This window comes from Canis lupus, chromosome 28 (genome assembly GCF_003254725.2).
Source record: "Canis lupus dingo isolate Sandy chromosome 28, ASM325472v2, whole genome shotgun sequence".
NCBI lineage: Eukaryota > Metazoa > Chordata > Mammalia > Carnivora > Canidae > Canis > Canis lupus.
The window spans coordinates 26161410-26182374 of NC_064270.1; the positions used below are offsets into that span (position 1 = coordinate 26161410).

At 34.4% G+C, this 20965-nt stretch overlaps 1 protein-coding gene across 3 annotated transcripts in view; it reads left to right on the plus strand.

Annotated features, from left to right (window-relative positions):
• Positions 1–20965, plus strand: part of ATRNL1 (attractin like 1) — a 779330-nt gene that overhangs the window by 154968 nt on the left and 603397 nt on the right. For all 3 annotated transcript variants that reach the window (XM_049103125.1, XM_049103126.1, XM_025467337.3), the window contains exons 15-17: positions 2999–3180; positions 11475–11688; positions 13888–14076. In XM_049103125.1, the coding sequence (XP_048959082.1) occupies positions 2999–3180; positions 11475–11688; positions 13888–14076 (585 nt within the window). The remainder of the gene's footprint in view (positions 1–2998; positions 3181–11474; positions 11689–13887; positions 14077–20965) is intronic.

Consider the following 20965-nt stretch of genomic DNA (forward strand, 5'->3'; position numbering starts at 1 on the left):
TTTTTACTGACTACTTTTTTATTACAATTACAGTATCTATAATAAGTTTTATATGATTTAATGAGAATCTAAGTTTTGTAAACCACAGAAAAGCCCAATTTAAAAAAGCAATTTCAATTTATTTTTTACATTTAACACTCTTCTTGGTAGACCCTAAGTACTCCTCTTTTAAGTATAAAAGATAAAATCACAAAATAGAAAAGTAATAGAGATATTTAACCAGCTCCATCTTCTTGTTATACAGGTAAAGTGAGACATAACTGGTTAAGTGACTTGCTCAAAGCTGCATGGCTTGTAAAAGGCTGATGTAACTACTAGCTGGGTGTTCTATTTCTGTCCAGTTTTTGCCTTTATCTCTTAGTTTTGTTTTATTATTTTCAAAGAAAAATTTCTGTGCCTATGTAATTCTAAAAAGTCCTTGAAAATCCCATCAAAGGATTTATGTCATGCTTCGAAGTTCATGTAATAAAATAAAAATTAGATTGCCCTTAAAAGTACCATTCAGACTTTAGAATGTTAATTTAAATTTTGGATTTTGTTTATATACTGACCTTTGAATTTTTTAAACAGTGTTATATGCATGTGTGTTCACTTTGAAAAAATTAGAGAATATTCATACAGTGCTAGATTTTGAAAAGCAATAGTAAGATGACACTAAACTTAAAAGTTATATTGATATCTAAGTGTTATATTCTACAAATCAACATGTAGATATTAGTAAAAATATTTACCAAGTTCCTTTAAAAATCTTGGACCAAGGAGTACCTGGGTGGGGCAGTCAGTTAAACATCAACTCTTGGTTTTGGCTCAGGCCATGATCTCAGGGTTTTGAGATCAAGCTCTGCCCTGGGCATGGAGCCAGCCTAAGATTCTCTTCTTCAGCCCCTCCTACCATGTGCCCACACACACTCTCAAATAAATAAATAAATGTTTTAAAAAAAATCTTGGAAGGGGTATATAATATATATATTTAAAGGAAGATCGCTATAATAAGAAGGGAATTTGATTGCTAGTGGAAGTTTGGAAAAATAAGTGAAGTTGCATTTGGTAGTACCCGTCTACTCATTGCCCAGGAAAGAATGTTGGTTTGGTTTATTGGCTCCACTTGGCCAGGGTATCTTGAAGAATGATAAATACCATACAGAAAATACAATAAAAATCACATTATAAACTAACTTCCCTACTTCTACATTCATATTTACTAAGTAGCAAATTGGGTATATACAGTTTGTTTTCCACTCATCTTATTTCGAGGAAGTGACAATTATTAAATGATAATTCCACTCTTTTGAAGTATTACTATGTTCTAGGCACTGTTCCTGGTACCCAATTCAATAGAACAGCAGTTATTAAAGAATAGGAGTCCCCTGCTCATTGACTCTTTCAGAGGATTCATGAAGTCAAAACTAGTAACACTAAGATATTATTTGCTTTTTAAATTCTGATTCTGTCATGGGTTTACTATGGAGCTTTCCAAAAGCTATGTGATCTATAATTCCAGTAGATTCAGAAGTAGATAGGAGAATACATTTGTCTTTTATTAAATCAGCACTACAGAGATTTGCAAAAATGCAAAACAGTGCTACACTTTTCACTATTCTTTTTTCTATTTTGAAGACTATAATTCTTTTAAAATAAAATCTACTTTTTATTTTAAGTTAAAATGTTTTTCCCCCATCGTTTTATTTAGAAAAATTTCAAATGTACAGAAAACTGGAAAGAATCTTAGAGATGACACCCACCCAAAACCCTTACCCAGATTGTACATGAACATTTTCCTTTCTTTATGCCTGATCTGTCTGTCCATCCCCCTATTCATTTATCAGTCTATCTTATTTTTTTGATGTCAGTAGTCTGATTTGAATTGTCAGCTTCTCTTTCGCAGGGAGAGAATTTGATGACATGTCTCCTGTGGGCCTGTATGTAACATAAAGGCACAAGACCTCCCAAAAGCTAGAAGAGTGTTTGCAATGAATTTTTAAATTAAAATTTTAAGTTAATAAATAAATATATTTTTAAATGGCCAGTTTTAATTTTTAATATGGTCAAAGCCAATAGATAACAAATGCATAAAGAAAAGATCTATGAGTCCTTAATAATTTTTAAGAAATAAAGGGGTCTTGAGACCAAAATGTTTGAGAATTGCAGCTTTAGAATATTTCCAGAAAATTTATACTACTGCATTTAAACCTGAAAGGGCAAAAGGCACTGATATATTTAATGTGATATGGAAACTGAAATGTAGTCAAACTTTATAGATCAGTGTATTAATGAAGCACTGCATTATTAACTAGTGTACACTAGAGCATAACTTTTTAATGTATTTCGAAATGTTTGTTTTAGAAAATAGACACTGTTTTAAGATCAACTTGTATTCTAAGGATAAACCACTGTTATTGAGTAATATGTTTAAATGTTAGAAAGACCTGAATATCTGTGTTTAAAAATAAACATTAGAAAGCAAAGATTATAGCTTCTTTATTAAACATAAAAGAAATGAGACTTCTTTCCCCACAGTTATAATTAAAGAATGAAAGAACCTAACATGTCAAAATAGTGCACCTGGGCTATGGAAATTAGATACGAGAGTAGGAATAACTTTGAAATTACTTTTGTTATGTGCTGGTTATTTTTCTTTAAAGTGATCTTATAGAATATAAATTGGACCTGGAGATGTAAAAATAGTAGTGATTTTATTAGTTGAGGTACCATATGCTACACTAGAAAACCTAGCAGTCAACACATTTTAATAGATGTTATAGCCATACCCTATATTATGCTCAAGAATTAAAGAAAAAAATAGGATCTTCTGTTTTTATTCTTCATCAAACTATTAGATAAATTTTGTTTAGTAAATTATATTGATATCCTTAGAATTTTTAATCATTAAAAGTTACTTAGATACAGAAGTTGTATTTAGAATTCTAAAATAACTGAAAAATATACATGCCTTTTGGTAATCTAAAAATAAGATATAATTTTTTTTTTTTTTGACTAGCTCACCTTTGTGGAGAAGGATGGAATCATATTGGTGATGCTTGTCTTAGAATCAATTCCAGTAGAGAAAGTTATGACAATGCAAAACTTTATTGCTATAATCTTAGTGGAAATCTTGCTTCATTAACAACCTCAAAAGAAGTAGAATTTGTTCTGGATGAAATACAGAAGTATACACAACAGGTAACAACTCTACTTGTTTATATCATGGAAATATGCAGAAAGTCCTAAAATCACTAGCAATGGTTCATTCCTTTTGTTTTTAAATAAATTATTTTGGGCAGCCCAGGTGACTCAGTGGTTTAGTGTTGCCTTCAGCCCAGGTCGTGATCCTGGAGACCTGGGATCAAGTCCCACATCGGGCGCCCTGCATGGAGCCTGCTTCTCCCTCTGCCTGTGTCTCTGCCTCTCTCTCTCTCTGTGTCTCTCATGAATAAATAAATAAAATCTTTAAAAAAAAAAATTATTTTTATTAAATCTTGGAAGTAAAGTGGAACTGACTTTGGAAGTCAATTGGCAGTGGACTTAATCTGTATATATATTTGAGAATAAGATTTTCTAAATTACTCATCTTGCATTTTACATAGTAAACTACTGCATTTCTTACCAAGTGATCATTTTATATGAATAAATACACTTAAAATACATGTGTATAAAATTTACAAATTTGTTTTGAAGGGTAATTACTTCATAACTTGAGATGTCCCTTATAATTACAACACTAGAGGGATGTCTGGGTGGCTGAGTCATTTGGAGTCTGACTCTTGGTTTTGGTGCAGGTCATTATCTCATGGGTCCTGGGATCGAGCCTTTACTGGGCTCTGTGTTCAGGGCAGAGTCTGTTTGGGATTCTTTCCCTTTTTTTCTCTTCCTCCCTCAACTCATGCTCTCTCTTTCTGTCTCTCAAATAAATAAATAAAAGTAATTAAAACACTAGACTAACACATTGGTTACATTGCATATTTTTAAATTTTTTTTGTGTGTTGTAAGTTGGGTTTTTGGATTATGCTTTTTTTTCAGGTGTAGATTTGCTTGAAATAATATGATAAAGGTTAGCAGAAATAAAATCAAATTTTAAAGTTTGTGGAAGCTATTGGAACATAAAGCACTTGGAAACTGCTTTCAATATTTCAGGGGAATTAGAATAGTTCTTTGAAAACTATCAAAATATATTTTATGAGATATTTCTAGAGGAATTTACAGTATTTATTTTCTACTCTTGGGTTGTTAAAATCTAGTCAATTCTTAAGAGTAGATTTTATAAGGAAGTTTGGAAATAATTTACTAAACCTAGTTTTGGAGTACTTTAGTTCATGTATTTACTTGAAATGTACTAATATGAACTGTCATAGCATCATAGCATATTTATGTATTTTGTTTCAAAAATAAAATTAGAACTCAAACTAGATCAAGGTATGATTAGATAAGCGATAAGACTAAATAATTTTAGATGCCTTAAATCTGTAGTTTGTAGTTGATTTGGCCTAATGTTTAAGATAAACACACACAACATACACATAGACACCCTATGGTAAATAATGCACCAAGTGGCATAATTTCTATACAAATAATGTATGTATGTCTATAATTCAGCTGTTACTTTGAAGACTCATGGGCCAGATCTCAACAACTTTGTCTTGACTTTCAGTTATGATTTTTATTTGGACAAATAAAATAGACTACCAATTTCTAGGTATTTTAGAAATTATTACCAATTACTTGCTATAGAAATACTTAAGTAATGTTTTCTAGGTATAGCTGATTTTAAAGAAGCATTGAGAATTGTAATCAAAGTGATGGAGAGGGTGCAATTGAACATACTGCTTATCTTTAAAACTTAGTAGCAAGTTATTCTCTCCAGCTCTGTATTCTTCATCTGTAACAGGTTAATAATCATAGCTATTTTGTAGATTTATTGTGAGAAAAAATAAACTAATGTATATAAAGAATATAAATTTTATTTTTGATTGTTTACAGTAATTATGGTTTACATTTGGAGGATTGTTATTTTTGTATCACTTTTCTCACTGCTGCTATTCTTACTATTTCCAGGAATTGTTATTTAGAATTCATGGATAACTAAATGAATTTATTTGATGAAAATTAATACTGATCTTAATTTTGGAAAAACATTTGCCTCAGACTAGTATTTTAATTTTTGCTTGGTGAATGAGAAATCCTTCTGACAGCTCCCTCTGCCCCCCCAATGCCCTGGGTAGTTGTACTAGGACCTTTTATCTCATAAGATCATTCCTGATTTTTGATGAAGAATAGGTAATTGATTTTACTTTTACTAGTAATAGAGGAATATGCATCTGGTGTTTAAGAAGTGATATAGGGACAGTTTTTATAAATGTTGGAAAAGATTAGAGGGACTTACTCATACTCCCTTTTGAAATTTTTGTATGGACACTCATTTCACTGTTAACTTCTTACCCTAACATTTTTGGTAATATTAGAATGTATATTTCTTATGAGTATCAACACCAGATGATTTAACTTTTATTTATTTATTTTTGAAAAGAAGTTTTGTTTATTTTTAAGATTTTATTTATTTATTCATGAGAGACAGAGAGAGAGGCAGAGACATAGACAGAGGGCGAAGCAGGATCCCTGTGGGGAGCCTGAGTTGGGACTTGATTCCAGGATCCCGGGATCATATCCTGAGCCAAAAGTAGACAGATGTTCAATCATTGAGCCACCCAGGTGTCCCTGATTTAACTTTTAATTTCAGTTTCTAATCATAGATTGAAAGCTCTGCCCCACGCATTAATAAAATGGTTAAATTAATTATATCCCTGGCTTTTATAAATATTCAAAACTGTGAAGCAGACATCACAATATATTTGTTGGCTGTCAAACATTTATTATATGGCTGATATTAATAGAATAAAAAACTATTATAATTAAATTTATATGAGAAGCTAATCTATGAAATCATTTTTGTGTGAACTGTGGACCAGTATTCGTTCAATTAGTACGTAATTATTGAGTACCTTCATTGTACTTGGCAGTCTATTGCTTGCTGAGAATAGAGATCAAAAGATAATCACTGGGGGCGCCTGGTGGCTCAGTCAGTTAAGCATCTGCCTTCTGCTCAAGACATGATCCCAGGATCCTGGGATCGGGCCCCACGTCAGGGTCTCTACTCAGCAGGGAGACTCCCTCTCCCTCTGCCCCTGCTCCTCCCCTTGTTCATGCTTTCTCTGTCAAATAAAATAAAATAAATAAAATCTGTAAAAAAAAAAGTGAGAGAGAGAGAGAGAGAGAGAGAGAGAGAGAATCACTGTTCTCAAAGAGTTTAGTGGCAAGGAAGACACACACAGTTACCCTGAAGTGTGATAATTGCAATAATAGATGAACACAGGACATATGAAGAAAGAAGATGGATGTCTTAGTAATGTGGACTTAAGGAGTTTCCTAGAGTGATGCTCTAGCTAACTCTTGCAGGACTTTGTGTTAGCCAGTATATGAAGATATTTGTAACGAGGCCATAAAAGCATCTATGTATTTATTTTCTTTGTCTTATTTGAGAGCTTATGGCCAAAAGGTAAGATGTCTGTGGTTTCATGTAGGACGGGCACTAATTGATTTTTAAAAAATATTTTAGAAAAAAGTGAGAAGGTGTATTTGTAAAGTTTCATTTTTAATTGTATGGTTATCATATAACAAATTAAATCTCTTAATTCTTTTGATACCAGGAGCTTCATTTCTTCAATTACAAAATTGGGGGACAGTTATTAATGAGCATTTGAAAAAAATTAGTTCTGTTGAATATGTATCACTTTTAAAGAGCTTATTATTGGTAGATCCATATCTTGTGAGTTTTAGAAAGTACTTAGTATTTGGCATTAGAGCTCTCTTGCTTTTTTCCTTGTTCAAAATATAATATTTTTAGTTTTACACTATAATCTTGAAATGTGCTGTTTTAGAAGTTGCATATTTCAAAGTGTTTTGTGTTAGTTCCTCATCTTTTCTTGTTATTATAAATCATAAAGATTTGACTAACAGTTTTTTGGATGTGTGATAAACTTAAATTTGAGACTTTGTGGACTAGAATGCCCTCAAAAAGAAAAATGTTTTGTTTCATTAGAAAGCTGAGCTTTAGCAAAATTTCAAAGGTGGATGCTTCTGCAAGGTGACATTCCATTAAGCTTACCTTTATGTAAAATGAATTATATCCCGAGTCATTCCAATTGTATACACTTAAGATAACCCTTCCTTGGCAAATAAAGACAGACAAATTTAGGCAATTTAAAGAGATATCCTGGGTCAAATAATCATTTACTTATCGGAAATGGCTAATGAAATGTTGCTATGATTAATGGTGTGCTATAGTAAATTTTCATAATATAGTAATTTGTCTTTGATTTTCAACTGCCTGTCCAGTTCATTTACTGGGTAATAGTTACTTTAAATGTTTTATCAATGGCTTCATTTTTCTATTTCTCTCCTCTTCCTCTCAGATCCTTATCATGATGAGTTAGGGAGTAATATTTCATTTTAAATGACTTGTCTTTACTATAGATAGTCGGAAATGTAGGCAGAGTCGCTGTAATGTGAAAGACAATCATTAATTTGAAATATCTATGTTGGATTGACTCCTGCTGTTATTATCAAGAACTGTAAAAATGTTGTAGCTTTTTGTATCAAAATATCTTTCAGAATAATGTATGAAATATGTAGTGATGACAAGACAAAGCAGTATGTATATTTTTATAATTAGAAACATTTATTAAGTACTATCTCTGTCTCAGGAATTGGATGGTGGAAAATAACCATATCTGTTTTAATGAACTTTTGTTAATAATTTATTGATTACCTAATCTGTATTCTGCTAGGTGATAAGAGATCTGTCATAATGAATATTCATAGATATTTTAATTGTATCTAAGAAATATTTGTTGAGTGTTTACTATGAAATTTATTGTAGTTATACGCCTTGCAAATTTCTAGGTCTATAGCTATCTTTATAAGTTCTGTAGGACCATTTGTATAACATACTTAGAATAAACACTGGATCTATATATCTTATTTCTGTATGTTAAACACTTAAATGGAGACACATATTTCTCTCTATCCTGACAGTCTGCAATATAAAAAGGGTAATGTGGGGTTTTGAAATCATCTCACATTATGATATTATTAACATAGTAACTTAGAAAATAAATATATTATGTATATTAAGGTAGAAGTGTTTAGGAATAATGTCAGCAAGTTGACAGAATGGAAATTTCCAGCTCTTGTCCCCTCACAGAAACATTGGTTTGAACAACCATTCATATACAAAAATGCAAGAGCTAGGTAATCTAGGTAAGAGATCATAGCACTCAGGAGAAGTAGAAATAAGAAAGGACAGTTTCACAATACCTGTATCATCCCTCCCCTAAGCTCATGCAGGACAGTGAAGCATGATGAGAGATAACTTTCTGCAAAGGGGAAGGAGAGTGAAATGAGCACTTGACTTTGCTTCTGACCCCAGTTCCAGGCCTTCCCCGGTGAATCCCAGTGCCTGATTGGTTGCTACTGACCCAGGCACCAGGCATGCTCCAGACTGACACCCATGGCCTCGTACTCCAGGCTGTCCGCCTGCGGCTCTAGGCTCCAGGAAACCTAATGTCTATGACCTTCCCAGTATACTCTAGCACTGGGCTGGTTCCTGTGGAGTCAAGGCCAGGCTCACCCCTGGAAACTCAAGCTTCAGGCCTTTCCCTGTGTACCCAACCTTCAGGCTTACCCCTGTGGTCCCAGGTCCCAGGCCCATCCTTCATGGACTCAGAACCAGGCTTGCCTTACTGAACCCTGGCACCAAGGCTAGTCCCCACAGACTCATGACCAGGTCCATACCTATGAGTTCAGGTGCCATGCTCACCCTAGCACTAAGCTGGTATCCATGGACTTAGGGTCAAAGGTTATCCCAGTTGTCATGTTAACCTCCAGTTTCCTTCAGCTCAAGAGATTCAGGCTCCAGATTGGCCCGTGTGGGCCCAGCTGTAAGCCTGCCACAGTGGATATAGGCTCCAGATGCCCTCATGGATCTAGTCACCATCCCTGCATCAGTGGACCCTTGTACCAGGTGGTGCCCATACACTCTGGATCCAGGCCTGTACCTGCAGACACAGATTCTAGGTCCACTGCCATGAACCCAGGCAGTTGGCCTGCTCATGTGGATGCAAGCTCTAGACCTACTGCAGTGGTCCTAGGCTCTAGGCTCGCCCCTCTGTATCCAGACACCAGGCAGGCCCCTGTGGATTCAGACTCTAGGCCTGCTTGCCCACTGACTTAGGTACGAGGCTAGCCTAGCTGAGTCCTCCGGTAATAAACCTGCCTTTGGATTCTATCGACCATATAGACCTTTAGAATTTCTGGATAGGCTGAATGATGAGGGGCTTTCCCTACTGAAGTCTGTCTGTAAAGATAGAAAGAAGTAGTCACTTCTGCAAATGAGACACGAATGCAAGGCCATAAGGGTCACAAAAAATCAGGGAAATACGACACTATCAAAGCAACAGAATAAAGTACCAGTAACTGACCCTAAATAAATGGAGAGCTACAAACTGCCTAACAAATAATTCAAAATAATCGTCTAAAAGAATAGACATATTCCCAAAGAGGTTATTCAAGTGGCAACAACTATGATAGAAAGTTTGATATCATCAATCATCACGGAAATACAAATCAAAATCAAAGTGACACAACATCTCATACCTGTTAGTTAAAGTGGCTGTTAACAAAAAGAAAAGGGATAAGTTGACAAAGATGTGTAGAAAAAGGAATCCTGTACACTGTTGGTGGGAATGTAAATTGGTATAGTCAAATTAAAAAACAATATTAGTTTCCTCAAAAAATTAAAAATAGAACTACTATGTGACCCAACAATCCCATATATATAGGATATATCCGAAGAGGGTATATATATCCAAAGAGAATGTAAACAGGGTATCAATGAGATATCCTGCATGCCCATGTTCATTGCAGCGTTATTCACAATAGCTAAGGATGGAAATAGCCTGTGTTCATGGATGGGTCAATGAATAAAAAAAATGTAAATATATATAGTGTATTATGGAATATTATTTAGCCTTACAAAAGCAAGAAATCTTGCCATTTGCAACAACATGCATAAACCTAGAGGACATTATGCTAGGTGAACTATGCCAGATGCAGAGAGAAAAATACTACATTGATTGTAATTATATGTGAAATCTAAAAAAGTCAAACTTCATAAAAGAAGATAGTAGAATGGTGGTGGTTGCCAGGGCAAGGGATGAGGGAAATGTGGAGATGTAGGACAAAAGGCACAAAGTTTCAATTATACAGGATAAATAAGTTCTAGAGATTTAATGTATAGCGTGGTTACTCTAGTTAATAATACTGTATTGTATACTTGAAATTTAAGAGACTAGATCTTAAATGTTTCACCACAAATAAAAAGGTAACTGTGTGAGGTGATGGGTAAGCTAATTAGCTTGATTGTAGTGATCATTTCATGTTGTTTGCGTGTACTAAAACATCAAATTGTGTACCTTAAATATATACAATTTTGTCAATTATCACTGAAGGAAGTTAGAAAAAAAAATTAAAAAACCCCCCATGTAGTTCTAAAGCAGAAATAAGAAAATAAAAAGATAGAGTTGTTTATAATCTAACAGAATTTTGTAAAGAGAGTAGCTTGGACCAAAAATATATCATTTTAAAATTATCATATGAATAAACACATTTTAAAATTGATTAATGATTAAAAATAAGATCTATAGAAGATATTTTCTTTTCAAGCTTCTTTTTGAAATATTAATGAGAGCACTAAGAATATTTAGTTCTATGGTATTTAGCAATCTATTAAATTTTAGGCAAAGGAGTCAGATTTTATCATAATGTGGAAGTAGATGACATAACTTTATCTAAAATTGCATGAAAGTTCTGATGTACTAGACAAGTCTGAACTAGCAGTTATTCTTCTTGGTCCTTCGTGATCATGTTATGAAGTCTTCACTCACCCCTATATACAGTTTGTTGAGTTTGTTTCCTGTTCTCTCACAGTGCATGTAATGGCAACTTAGCTGTAGATTCTTATCTCCAGAACTGATTAAACTGGTAACAATAGTAGCAGTAACAGAGCAACAGCAGCAGCAGCAATATGTTAATTTTTTCATAATCTTGCCTCATAAGGTAGGTATTTATATCAGATATTTATAACCTTATTTTGTAGAAGAGGAAACTGAAGTTCACAAGGACTAAATAACTGACCCCAGTCATGTAGCTTGAGTGCAGAGTCTGTGTTTGGAAAATCGTGTTCTGTTCTATATCATTCTCCAAAATGTGCTGGAATTGTTAATTATCCTTGGTCCAAGAAGTCATTAGAAAGCCAGTTCTATATGTTTTTAAATGTCATTTTTAATGATAATGAACTATTTGCTAAGGAATATGACAGTATTTTTATATCTAACTTTTTTTAATGCTCCTTTTGCTGTTTGCAGAAAGTATCACCGTGGGTAGGCTTACGCAAGATCAATATATCCTACTGGGGATGGGAAGACATGTCTCCTTTTACAAACACAACACTGCAGTGGCTTCCTGGTGAACCAAATGATTCTGGATTCTGTGCATATCTAGAAAAGGCTGCAGTGGCAGGCCTAAAAGCTAATCCTTGTACATCTATGGCAGATGGCCTTGTCTGTGAAAAACCCGTTGGTAAGTAGTAAACTAGTAATTCTTTAAAAATATTCTGTTTCCAACTTCTCTTCCTACCACCCCCTTCCACTTGTGAGAGTCTCTGTGCCTGAAGTAACTTTCACTATCTTTTTATGATGTTGATTTCCTGATATTTTGGTAAATTTTAGTTTATCCACTTTTCCCACTTTTAGTGACCTCAGCATTAACTTATGAAAATAGGAAAATTTTATTCTTTAATATGATCTTTATTTCTTGGTTGAATCTATTCTTAATTTTGTTAACATCTTTTACTTTTATAATAACAGTGTGTGGAAGAAAGATTTATTTTTAAGATTAACAACTAATTTAGAATTCTTTTCCTATCATAGAGATCTATTTAATTCGGCAAAGTAAAAAGAAACTTTTCTGGGTTTTATTTTATTTTTATTTTTTTGCATCATATGTCATTTTGTGGTGATTGACCTTTACTATTTTTATATTGGACATGGCATTCAAACCCCAACCCGTACCCGTTGCAATTTTTTATTTGGTTTTATTAGCCAGTATAAAATGTTAGAAGTGGATATTGTTTTTTTTTTAAGTTTTTATTTAGTTATCATACAGTGTAATATTTGTTTCAGGTGTACAGATAGGTACAAGTCTTCCAAACAACACCTGATGCTCATCAAGACAAGTGCCCTCCTTAATCCCATCACCTGTTTCACACATCCTACCCTGCCCCCTTCCCCTTTGGTCACCATCAGTTTGTACTCTATAGTTGAAAGTCTTTTTTTTTTATTTGTATCCCTCTCTCTTGTTTTGTTTTGTTTTGTTTCTTAAATTCCACATCTAAGTGCAATCATATGGTATTTGACTTGAAATGGATTTTTGTTAAGTAAGAAAGGAACACTGAATTTTCTCTTTTTAAATATTTTTTATTGTGTAAAATATACATAATATAAAATTTACCATTTTAACCATTTTAAAATGTAGAGTTCAGTGTTACTAAGTGCATCAACATTATTGTGAATCAATCAACACTATATATCTCTAGAACTTTCTCATCTTCCCAAATTCCATACTCATTAAGTAATAACTCTCCAGAACTCACTCCTCCAGCCCCTGACAACAACCACCTTCTACTTTGTCTCTGAGTTTGACTAATCTAGGTACCTCATATAGATGGAATCATAAGGTATATGAACTTTTATGGCTGGCTTATTTCCTTTAACATAATGTCTTCAAGGTTCATCCCTATGGTAGCATATGTTAGAATTTCCTTCCATTTTTAGCCTGAATAATTATCCATTTTATATACACCTACAACATTTTGTTTATCCATTCATCAATAAGTGTGTATTTATTTGAGTTGCTTTTACTTATTGGCTATTGTGAGTAATGATGCTATGAACAAGGGTATACAAATATATTTTCCAGTTCCAGTTTCACATCTTTTGGGTATATAGCCAGAAGTGGAATTGCTGTATCATATGGTAATTCTATGTTTAATTTTTTGAGGAATTGTCATACTGTTTGCCATGGAAGTTGTACCATTTTACATTCCTACTAGCAATGTCAAGGTTCCAATTTCTTCACATCCATGCTAGTATTTTATGTTTTTAAAAAGATTTTATTTATTTATTTATTTGAGAGAGAGAGAGTAAGCGAGAGAGAGAACACAAGTAGGGGGAGTGGCAAAGGCAGACTGAGCCACCCAGGCACCTCTTCTTGCTAATATTAAAAAAAAAATTATCCTAATGGGAGTGGTATTCTATTTCATGTAAAGATTTTATAGCATATTGTTTTATTTTTATTGTTTGTTTATATCAGAGACGTGTTTACTGACAGGGCATTTGTTTTGATAAGGTATGGAATGTTTATGGAAAAATTTGTGGCAGGAAAGTAAATAATGATAGTGTCTGTAGTATTTATCCAAAGATAGAAAACTATGTCATGGGCTACATTTCTACTTACAAGTTTTTAAGTTATGTAACTTTATGTACTTTGTTAAAGGATTAAAATTCTCCAAAGAATTATAATTTTCAAATTTGATAATAAATTCAAGAAGTATTGATATCTTCATTTTCATTTACCTTCTCATGTATTTTTTGCAATAATTTTTATCTCGTACTTGGCTTACTTGAAACATTCCCTAAATAGCAAAAGGAATGAAACCCATATACCTGTGTTAAAATACAGTTAACAAATAAAATAATTATGTTTGTTGATTTATTCCAGTTAGTCCAAATCAAAATGCCAGGCCATGCAAAAAGCCATGTTCTCTAAGGACATCCTGCTCCAACTGTACAAGCAACGGCATGGAGTGTATGTGGTGCAGTAGTACCAGACGATGCGTTGACTCTAATGCTTACATTATCTCTTTTCCGTATGGACAGTGTCTGGAGTGGCAAACTGCCACCTGCTCTCGTAAGTATTTATCTAGAGTGACTTTTCATTTAAAGGCATCATAAATCAGTTTTCTGTGGTGGAAGGAGGTATTAAACATTTGAAGAAGTTTTTAAGATGGGAAAAACTTGTAGCTAGTTTTAAAACCTATTAATAGTATAAGCCCCAGATTTATACCATTATTTTGAATTTTACTAATTATTTTACCCTACACACACACAAAGTCACACATTTTGCCACATTTGTGCTCTCCCCAACTCTGAGTGTATATTGCAAATAGTGTAACATTTCAAGAAAGTGCTTATTACTGCAAGGGACACATACTGCTTTGTTGTGTCCTTTGCTTCTTCAGTGTCCTTTGTTCTAGCACTGTTCCCATTCCCATGTCTTACATGACTGATATTTTTAAAGACTTGCATAACACTACTGATAGCACCTGGTGTCCTTGTAGGATTTTGAGGCCACATGCAGCTTTTTTTTTTGGCTTGGGAAAATGTAGAAGCTGCGGGTCTCAGCTAGCTTTGTGCTAGCAGAACGTAGAGTTTCTTTCCATAATCTATCCTCTGACATTGGGCCTCATTAAAAAAAAATGCCTTTCCAACAGGGGCATGAATTAGTTGGTCTGTTCAGATTTATAATAAGAAGGATGGAAGGATTATTTACTTCCATTGCTCCTACTATCTGCTTTTCAATGTTGAATCAATTCATTCATGCCACACTAATTGGGGTCTGTCCCTCCTGTGACTGATCTATACTTTACATCCTTTTGGGGGATATACTCTGCAGGTGCCTAGGGTCACCATTCTACAACCACAGTTAGCTACAGAATCACCTTAGATAAAATTGGAATTCAAGTGTATGTTCATCCAGAAATCCTTTATTTAGACAAAGTAAAACATCTACTCACTTGCTAAATCCAAATAGGCACAGATGAAATGAGAGGAATATTTTGTTCCTCTTCATTACCACACTTCCCAGCACCCGAATGTCTGCAAAGCTTAACGGGAGTCCTTAGGTTTCTTTAGTTTTGTTTTTCTTCCCAGGACTTTTACCTGCAATAAGCTGGGTTTACAATTAGTGAATCTGATTAATGGGTGTCAGATCCCAAAGGAGCTGCAGTGACAGTGCCATGAAAGGAGACAAAACAGCAGCCACTTGAAGCCCCTTGTGGGTTAAACTCAGGAATATGTTGTAGTTGAAGGGTGTTCAATGGAATAGGGAAGGGGAAGTTTTAATCTTTATAAGGGAATACTTTTCAGGGGGTCTTGTCATCCCTATTCTATTTTTTTTATTCTAACAATTACCCTATCATGTCTTCTCTCACTCTATTTTTACAACTCTTGTATGTCCATTTCAGGTTTTTGCATCAGTCTACTGGCTTCCCTCTGTTTCTTTCCCTCCTACAAACAGGCACTTGCAGGTTTCCTGGGAGTTTGGCCCATAACACAACTTGTTCCTACAACTTTTTAAAGTTTCTTTTGGACTTATCAGCCTGTTGGCTTCCTTACATAGGAGTAGCCACTATCGACATAACTATTATAAAGTATGGATAAGTATCCTAGCAGTAACATGCATTACTTGCCCATCTGTTCTTCCTTCTATCCTTCTTCTGAGCTCTCTTGTTTATACTCTAAGAGGAAGGAAGAGCTGCTGCTTTTAAGAGGGGCTCCCTAAGTCTGAGATACCTTTTGGTGGTGAATCTTCTGTTTTGAGGCTTGCCCCTGGATCTAGTGGCCCACAGACAACATGGCCACCCAGTTATAAGCCCTTCTTTCTTGGATGAGTGACCTTCTCATTTAGAGGTAGCTAGCTGCTTAAGACAGTGCAGGTGGAGACTCATTGGCCTTTCCAGAGCTTACATCACTCCCAAAGATACCTCCATAGTCTACCAACCCAGCCAAACCCATATTTGCTCCATATCAGGCACCAATGTTGAATGAAGAGCAAATAAGTGCCACAATGCAGGCTAGAAGTTCTAGGATATGGCTATTGTATGTACTTGTTTTCTCAGGATCTTGGCATCAAGTGGTGGGGTGTTTCTGGGATGGGCATGGCTGGGTGTATTAGGCATTGAGCTCCTTGTTGCTATCCTTTTTTAGGAACTTTGATAGGGAATGGTGATGTACCTCATTCAGTGCATGGCATTGTGGTTGTTGCAAGCATAAAATGGTCTCACTCCCACAGAAAACATCTTATTAGGTGTCAGCTGCCCATACCAGTGCTGGAGATTTGGGGGCAATTGAGAGAGTACTCAGACTCTTCTTCTTATATCTTCATAGTCATATTTGTCTTTCCACAAACATTAATGTTTGGTAAAAGAAGTCAGACACAAAGGATGACATACTGTGTGACTCCATTTAGATAAAGTTCAAAAACAGGCAAGACTAACCTCTCTTGTTTAGGAATGAATATTTAGGTGGCAAAACTGTGGAGTGAGGCAAAAGTTAATGTAAATGACAGATAGTGGATACTGCTGAGAAAAGATTGGGATGCTGACTAGGACAGGGGCACAAGGGAGGCACTGTTCTATCTCCAGGCTGGGTGCAGGCACAGAGCATTTCTGTACAGTAATTTATTAATCTCACATCTTTCTTTATGAACTTCTCTGTGGGTATTATAGGGTAGAAGGGTAAAAGGCAGGGAAAAAGAAGCATGTAAAGTCTCTAAGCTCTTATACGCTTAAGAACTTTCTAAAAGTTATTTAGAGTTAAATCTAAGTCGTTTTTACTGCTCACAAATCTTTCATGTATTCCATATCTTCCTTCTCATTTATTCACATTTGGATAATAGTCTTCAGTAATTCTTTCAAATAAATTTGTGGTTAGTAAACATTTAATTTGTATATGTCTAAAGTGTATTTTTTTATGTTCATGTAAATAAACATAATGATATGTTCATGTAAATAAACAGAATGATAAAGTGGCTGGATGTGGGAGTTCTAAGTAATTCTTTCCTCAGACCCTGTAGCATTTGATGCTATGAGTGAGAATTCTCATGTGACTTTGATTTTCATTCCTTTGTGGGGAATCATTTAAAAGAAATTCTTTAAGAAATAAAAGATTTTAAGATTTTTTTTCTCTTTATCCTTGGCATTCCAAATTTTGTAACTTATTTCAATTTAATTTTCCAGTAATTGAGTTGGCTTTTAAAAAATGGATTCTCATTGGCTCTTTGAATCTGAAGAGTAATTTCTTTACTTGCTAAAAATGGTCTTTAATGCTTAGATTGTTTTCTTCCATATATTGTTTTTAGAAATCTTAAAGTAGTGGTTGGAATTTCAAAGTAAATCTCAATGTCTTAAATTCACTTGTATTTTCCATCTGTTTGTTACAATTCATATTTTTCTTCTTTATGGTTGCTTATTTGTGGACTTTTAATCTATTTTAAAGTGCTGAGAACCTGTATTTCCACTATAAAAACTGTAACCTGTATTTCCACTATAAAAACTGTAACCATATTTTTTTTTGAGAAGGTAAATGAAACATTAAACACTGGTACGAAGTGCATCGTCACCACTGATGAACTAAATTAGGATATGTACTGCTGGTAGGTCTGTCTGCTAGGGTTGTGTGGATCAGTTGTTAAGTTCTGCTTTTATGTTTTTTGTTTTTGACCCTTTTCTTTTGTTACTGTCTTGATTTTTGATGTCTTAAGAGTTTTGTTTTCTACTTCAACCATTTGTTCTCGAGCAGTTAGTCTAGTCTGATGGATTTTTCTTTTCTGTAAGCCTCTTGTTTCACTGTTTATGTCTGTTACCACATTTGCCTTTTTGGTGGCTGTCTATACCTTATTTGTGCTGATAATAGCCAATAACAGTTATTTTTGTCCCATAGCCCTTTAAATTATATGTCCTTTACATCCTTGTGGGGAAGAGGGCCATTGGACTTTGCTTCAAGGAGACCTTGTGTTTTCTGGAAGTAGTATTCACCTAGCGGTGATCTACGTCTTGTGAGAAACAAACTCCTTCTCTGTTACGTCATTCTTCCCTGTTTTTAACCAACATGCTTTTAATGAGCAATAAGGAATGTCAGAACATAAAATAAGGACTAGTAATAAAGGTGGCATCCTTGCTCAAAATATGAGTGCTAAAAAGTAGTTGAGTGTTATTGTTTAATGGACATCACCTTTCGGGCAATGTTTTTTGTCATACTTTTGCCTTTAACTTTATATCTTGTTAGCATTAATTATACGTAATGGATTTATATGATCATTTCTGCTATATGTGTCTGGTCCTTCCCTAAACATTTAACAGTAGTAACTCTTTAAAAACATTCTTAGAATTATAAATAAAGCTTTATTAGCAATGGTATATATTTTATGTTGCTTTTTAGAAAGTTGTTTCAGCAATCATTTGAGATTGCCAAGTAAATGGAACTTGAAGGAAACTTTTCTTTGCTAATGAAACACAAATATGGATTTTATAATAATCCCAAGAGTTTTTCAGTTATAATATTGTGATATTAGTACTTAAAATCCACAAATTGAAGAAAAGAAATATATCTTAAGACAAATTTTATGTAATGTTTTCTGGGAAAGCTTTTTTAATAACTGCAATTATTAAAAATTGACACTTTTACTTAAAATATTGGTTATTCTCTTTGTGAAAATGCATTTCAAAAGGATAATTTAGAACAATAATAGAAGACTTAGTTCCTAATATATAAAAGTTCAAATATAAAAATGCAATTAAGTTGATGCAGTAAAAATGAAATAATAGGAAATGTGAGAATACAGTACACGTCTCACAAATCTGTATTTCTTTCAGTATTTTGCAGGTCTATGTACATGTTCAATTTAAACATCTTTTTCTCTTGGCAGTTAGGGAAGGTAATCGTTTTAAAATTGAATAAAATTTAATTTTTAGAGTAGCTTTAGGTTCATAGCAATTTTGAGAGGAAGATGCAGAGTTCCTATATATCCTTTGCCCCTACATATGCACAATCTACCCCTGCCCTGTCAACATCCCATGCCAGAGTGGTACATTTGCTACCCAGATGAATCTACATTGACATCATTATAGCACAAAGTCTGTAGTTTACATTAGGGTTCACTCTTGGTATGATACATTCTGTAGAGTTTGACAAATATATAATGGCACGCATCCATCATTATAGTATCATACATAGTGGTTTCTCTGCCTAAAATTCTTCTGAGCTCCACCTATTCATCCTTCTTTTTCTCCTAACTCTTGGCAATCACTAATATTTTTACTGTCTATATGGTTTTGCCTTTTCCAGAATATCATATAGTTGGAATCATATAATATGTAGCTTCTCAGATTGGTTTCTTTCACTTGGTAATATGTATTTAAGTTTCCTTCATGTCTTTTCATGGCTTGGGAGCTTATTTATTTTTAGAGCTGAATGACATTACATTGTCTGGTTGTACCACAATTTATCTACTCACGTACTAAAAGAAATCTTGCTGCTTTTGGCAAGTTTTGGCAGTTATGAATAAAGCTGCAGTAAAAATCTATGTGCAGGTTATTGGGCAGACATAAATTTTCAGTTCATTTGGGTAAATATCAAGGAATGTTATTGATAGATTTTATGGTAAAACTATGTTTAGTTTTCTAAGAAACCTCCAAACTGTCTTTAAAAGTGGCCATATTTTACAGTCCCATGAGCAATGAATGTTTCTGTTACTTTGCATTCTTACATACCACCATTTGATATTGTCAGTTTTGGGATTTTGGCATTTTAATAGGGGTATCTCATTGTTTTAATTTGCAGTTCTCTAGTGACGTGATGTGGAGTATCTTTTCATACTTGTCTCTGTATGTCTTCTTTGCTGAGATATCTGTTTAGGTGTTTTGCATGTTTTAAAAATTGGGTTGTTTGTTTTCTTATTGAGTTATGTGTTCTTTGTGTATTTTAGAAACAGTCCTTCATCAGGTGAGTCTTTCCTAAATATTTTTTTACAGTATATGGCTTTCATTTTCATTCTCTTGACAGTGTCTTTGCAGAGCAGAAATTTTAAATTTGAGTTTTAACGAAGTCTAGTTTATCAGTTTTTTTTCTTTCATGGATTGTGCCTTTGGTTCATAGCTAAAACATCATCACCGAACTCAAGGTCATCTAGATCTTATATGCTTTCTTCTGGGAGTTTTCTAGTTTTGCTTACAAATGTTCATCTGTTCTTGCATGTTACCATTAGGACCTTTAGCATATTAATCATAGCTGATTTAAATTCCAGGTCTGGGGGCACCCGGGTGGCTCAGCTGTTGAGCCTTTGGCTCAGGTTGTGATCCTGGGGTCTTGGGATCAAAGTCCCACATCAGCCTGCTTTTATTATTTTATTTATTTATTCATGAGAGACAGAGAGAGAGAGGCAGAGGCAGACACACAGGCAGAGGGAGAAGCAGGCTCCAAACAGGGAGCCTCACGTAGAACTAGATCCCGGGACTCCAGGATCACGCCCTGGGCTGAAGGCAGGCACCAAACCGCTGAGCCACCCAGGGATCCCAAATAAAATCTTTTTAAAAGTTAAATTCATGGATTGATAATTCTAATATTCTTGCCATATCTGGTCTGATGCTTGCTCTGTCTCTTCACATTGTGTTTTTTGCCTCTTGGCATGCCTTGTAATTTTTTTTTCTTGATAGCCAGGTTTTATTTATAGATAAGAGAGACTGCTGTCAGTAGGCCTTTACTTAACGTAGTGGTAGGGTGTGGAAGGAGCAGAAGTGGTCTGTAACTGATTGATTAAGTCTCAGTCTTTTGGTGAACTTATACTTCATGCTGTGAACTTCACTAGAGCTTCTCAGCTTTCTCCCCCTCTCTCAGGTGGTACTGGATAGCTGAAGGGAGCTAGAATTGTATGTTTCTTCTTCCCACGTGGAAGGCCAGAGCAGGCTAGAATTGGGTATTTCCCTTTAACAGGTCAGGTAGGCTCTGAGAAAACCTCAGCT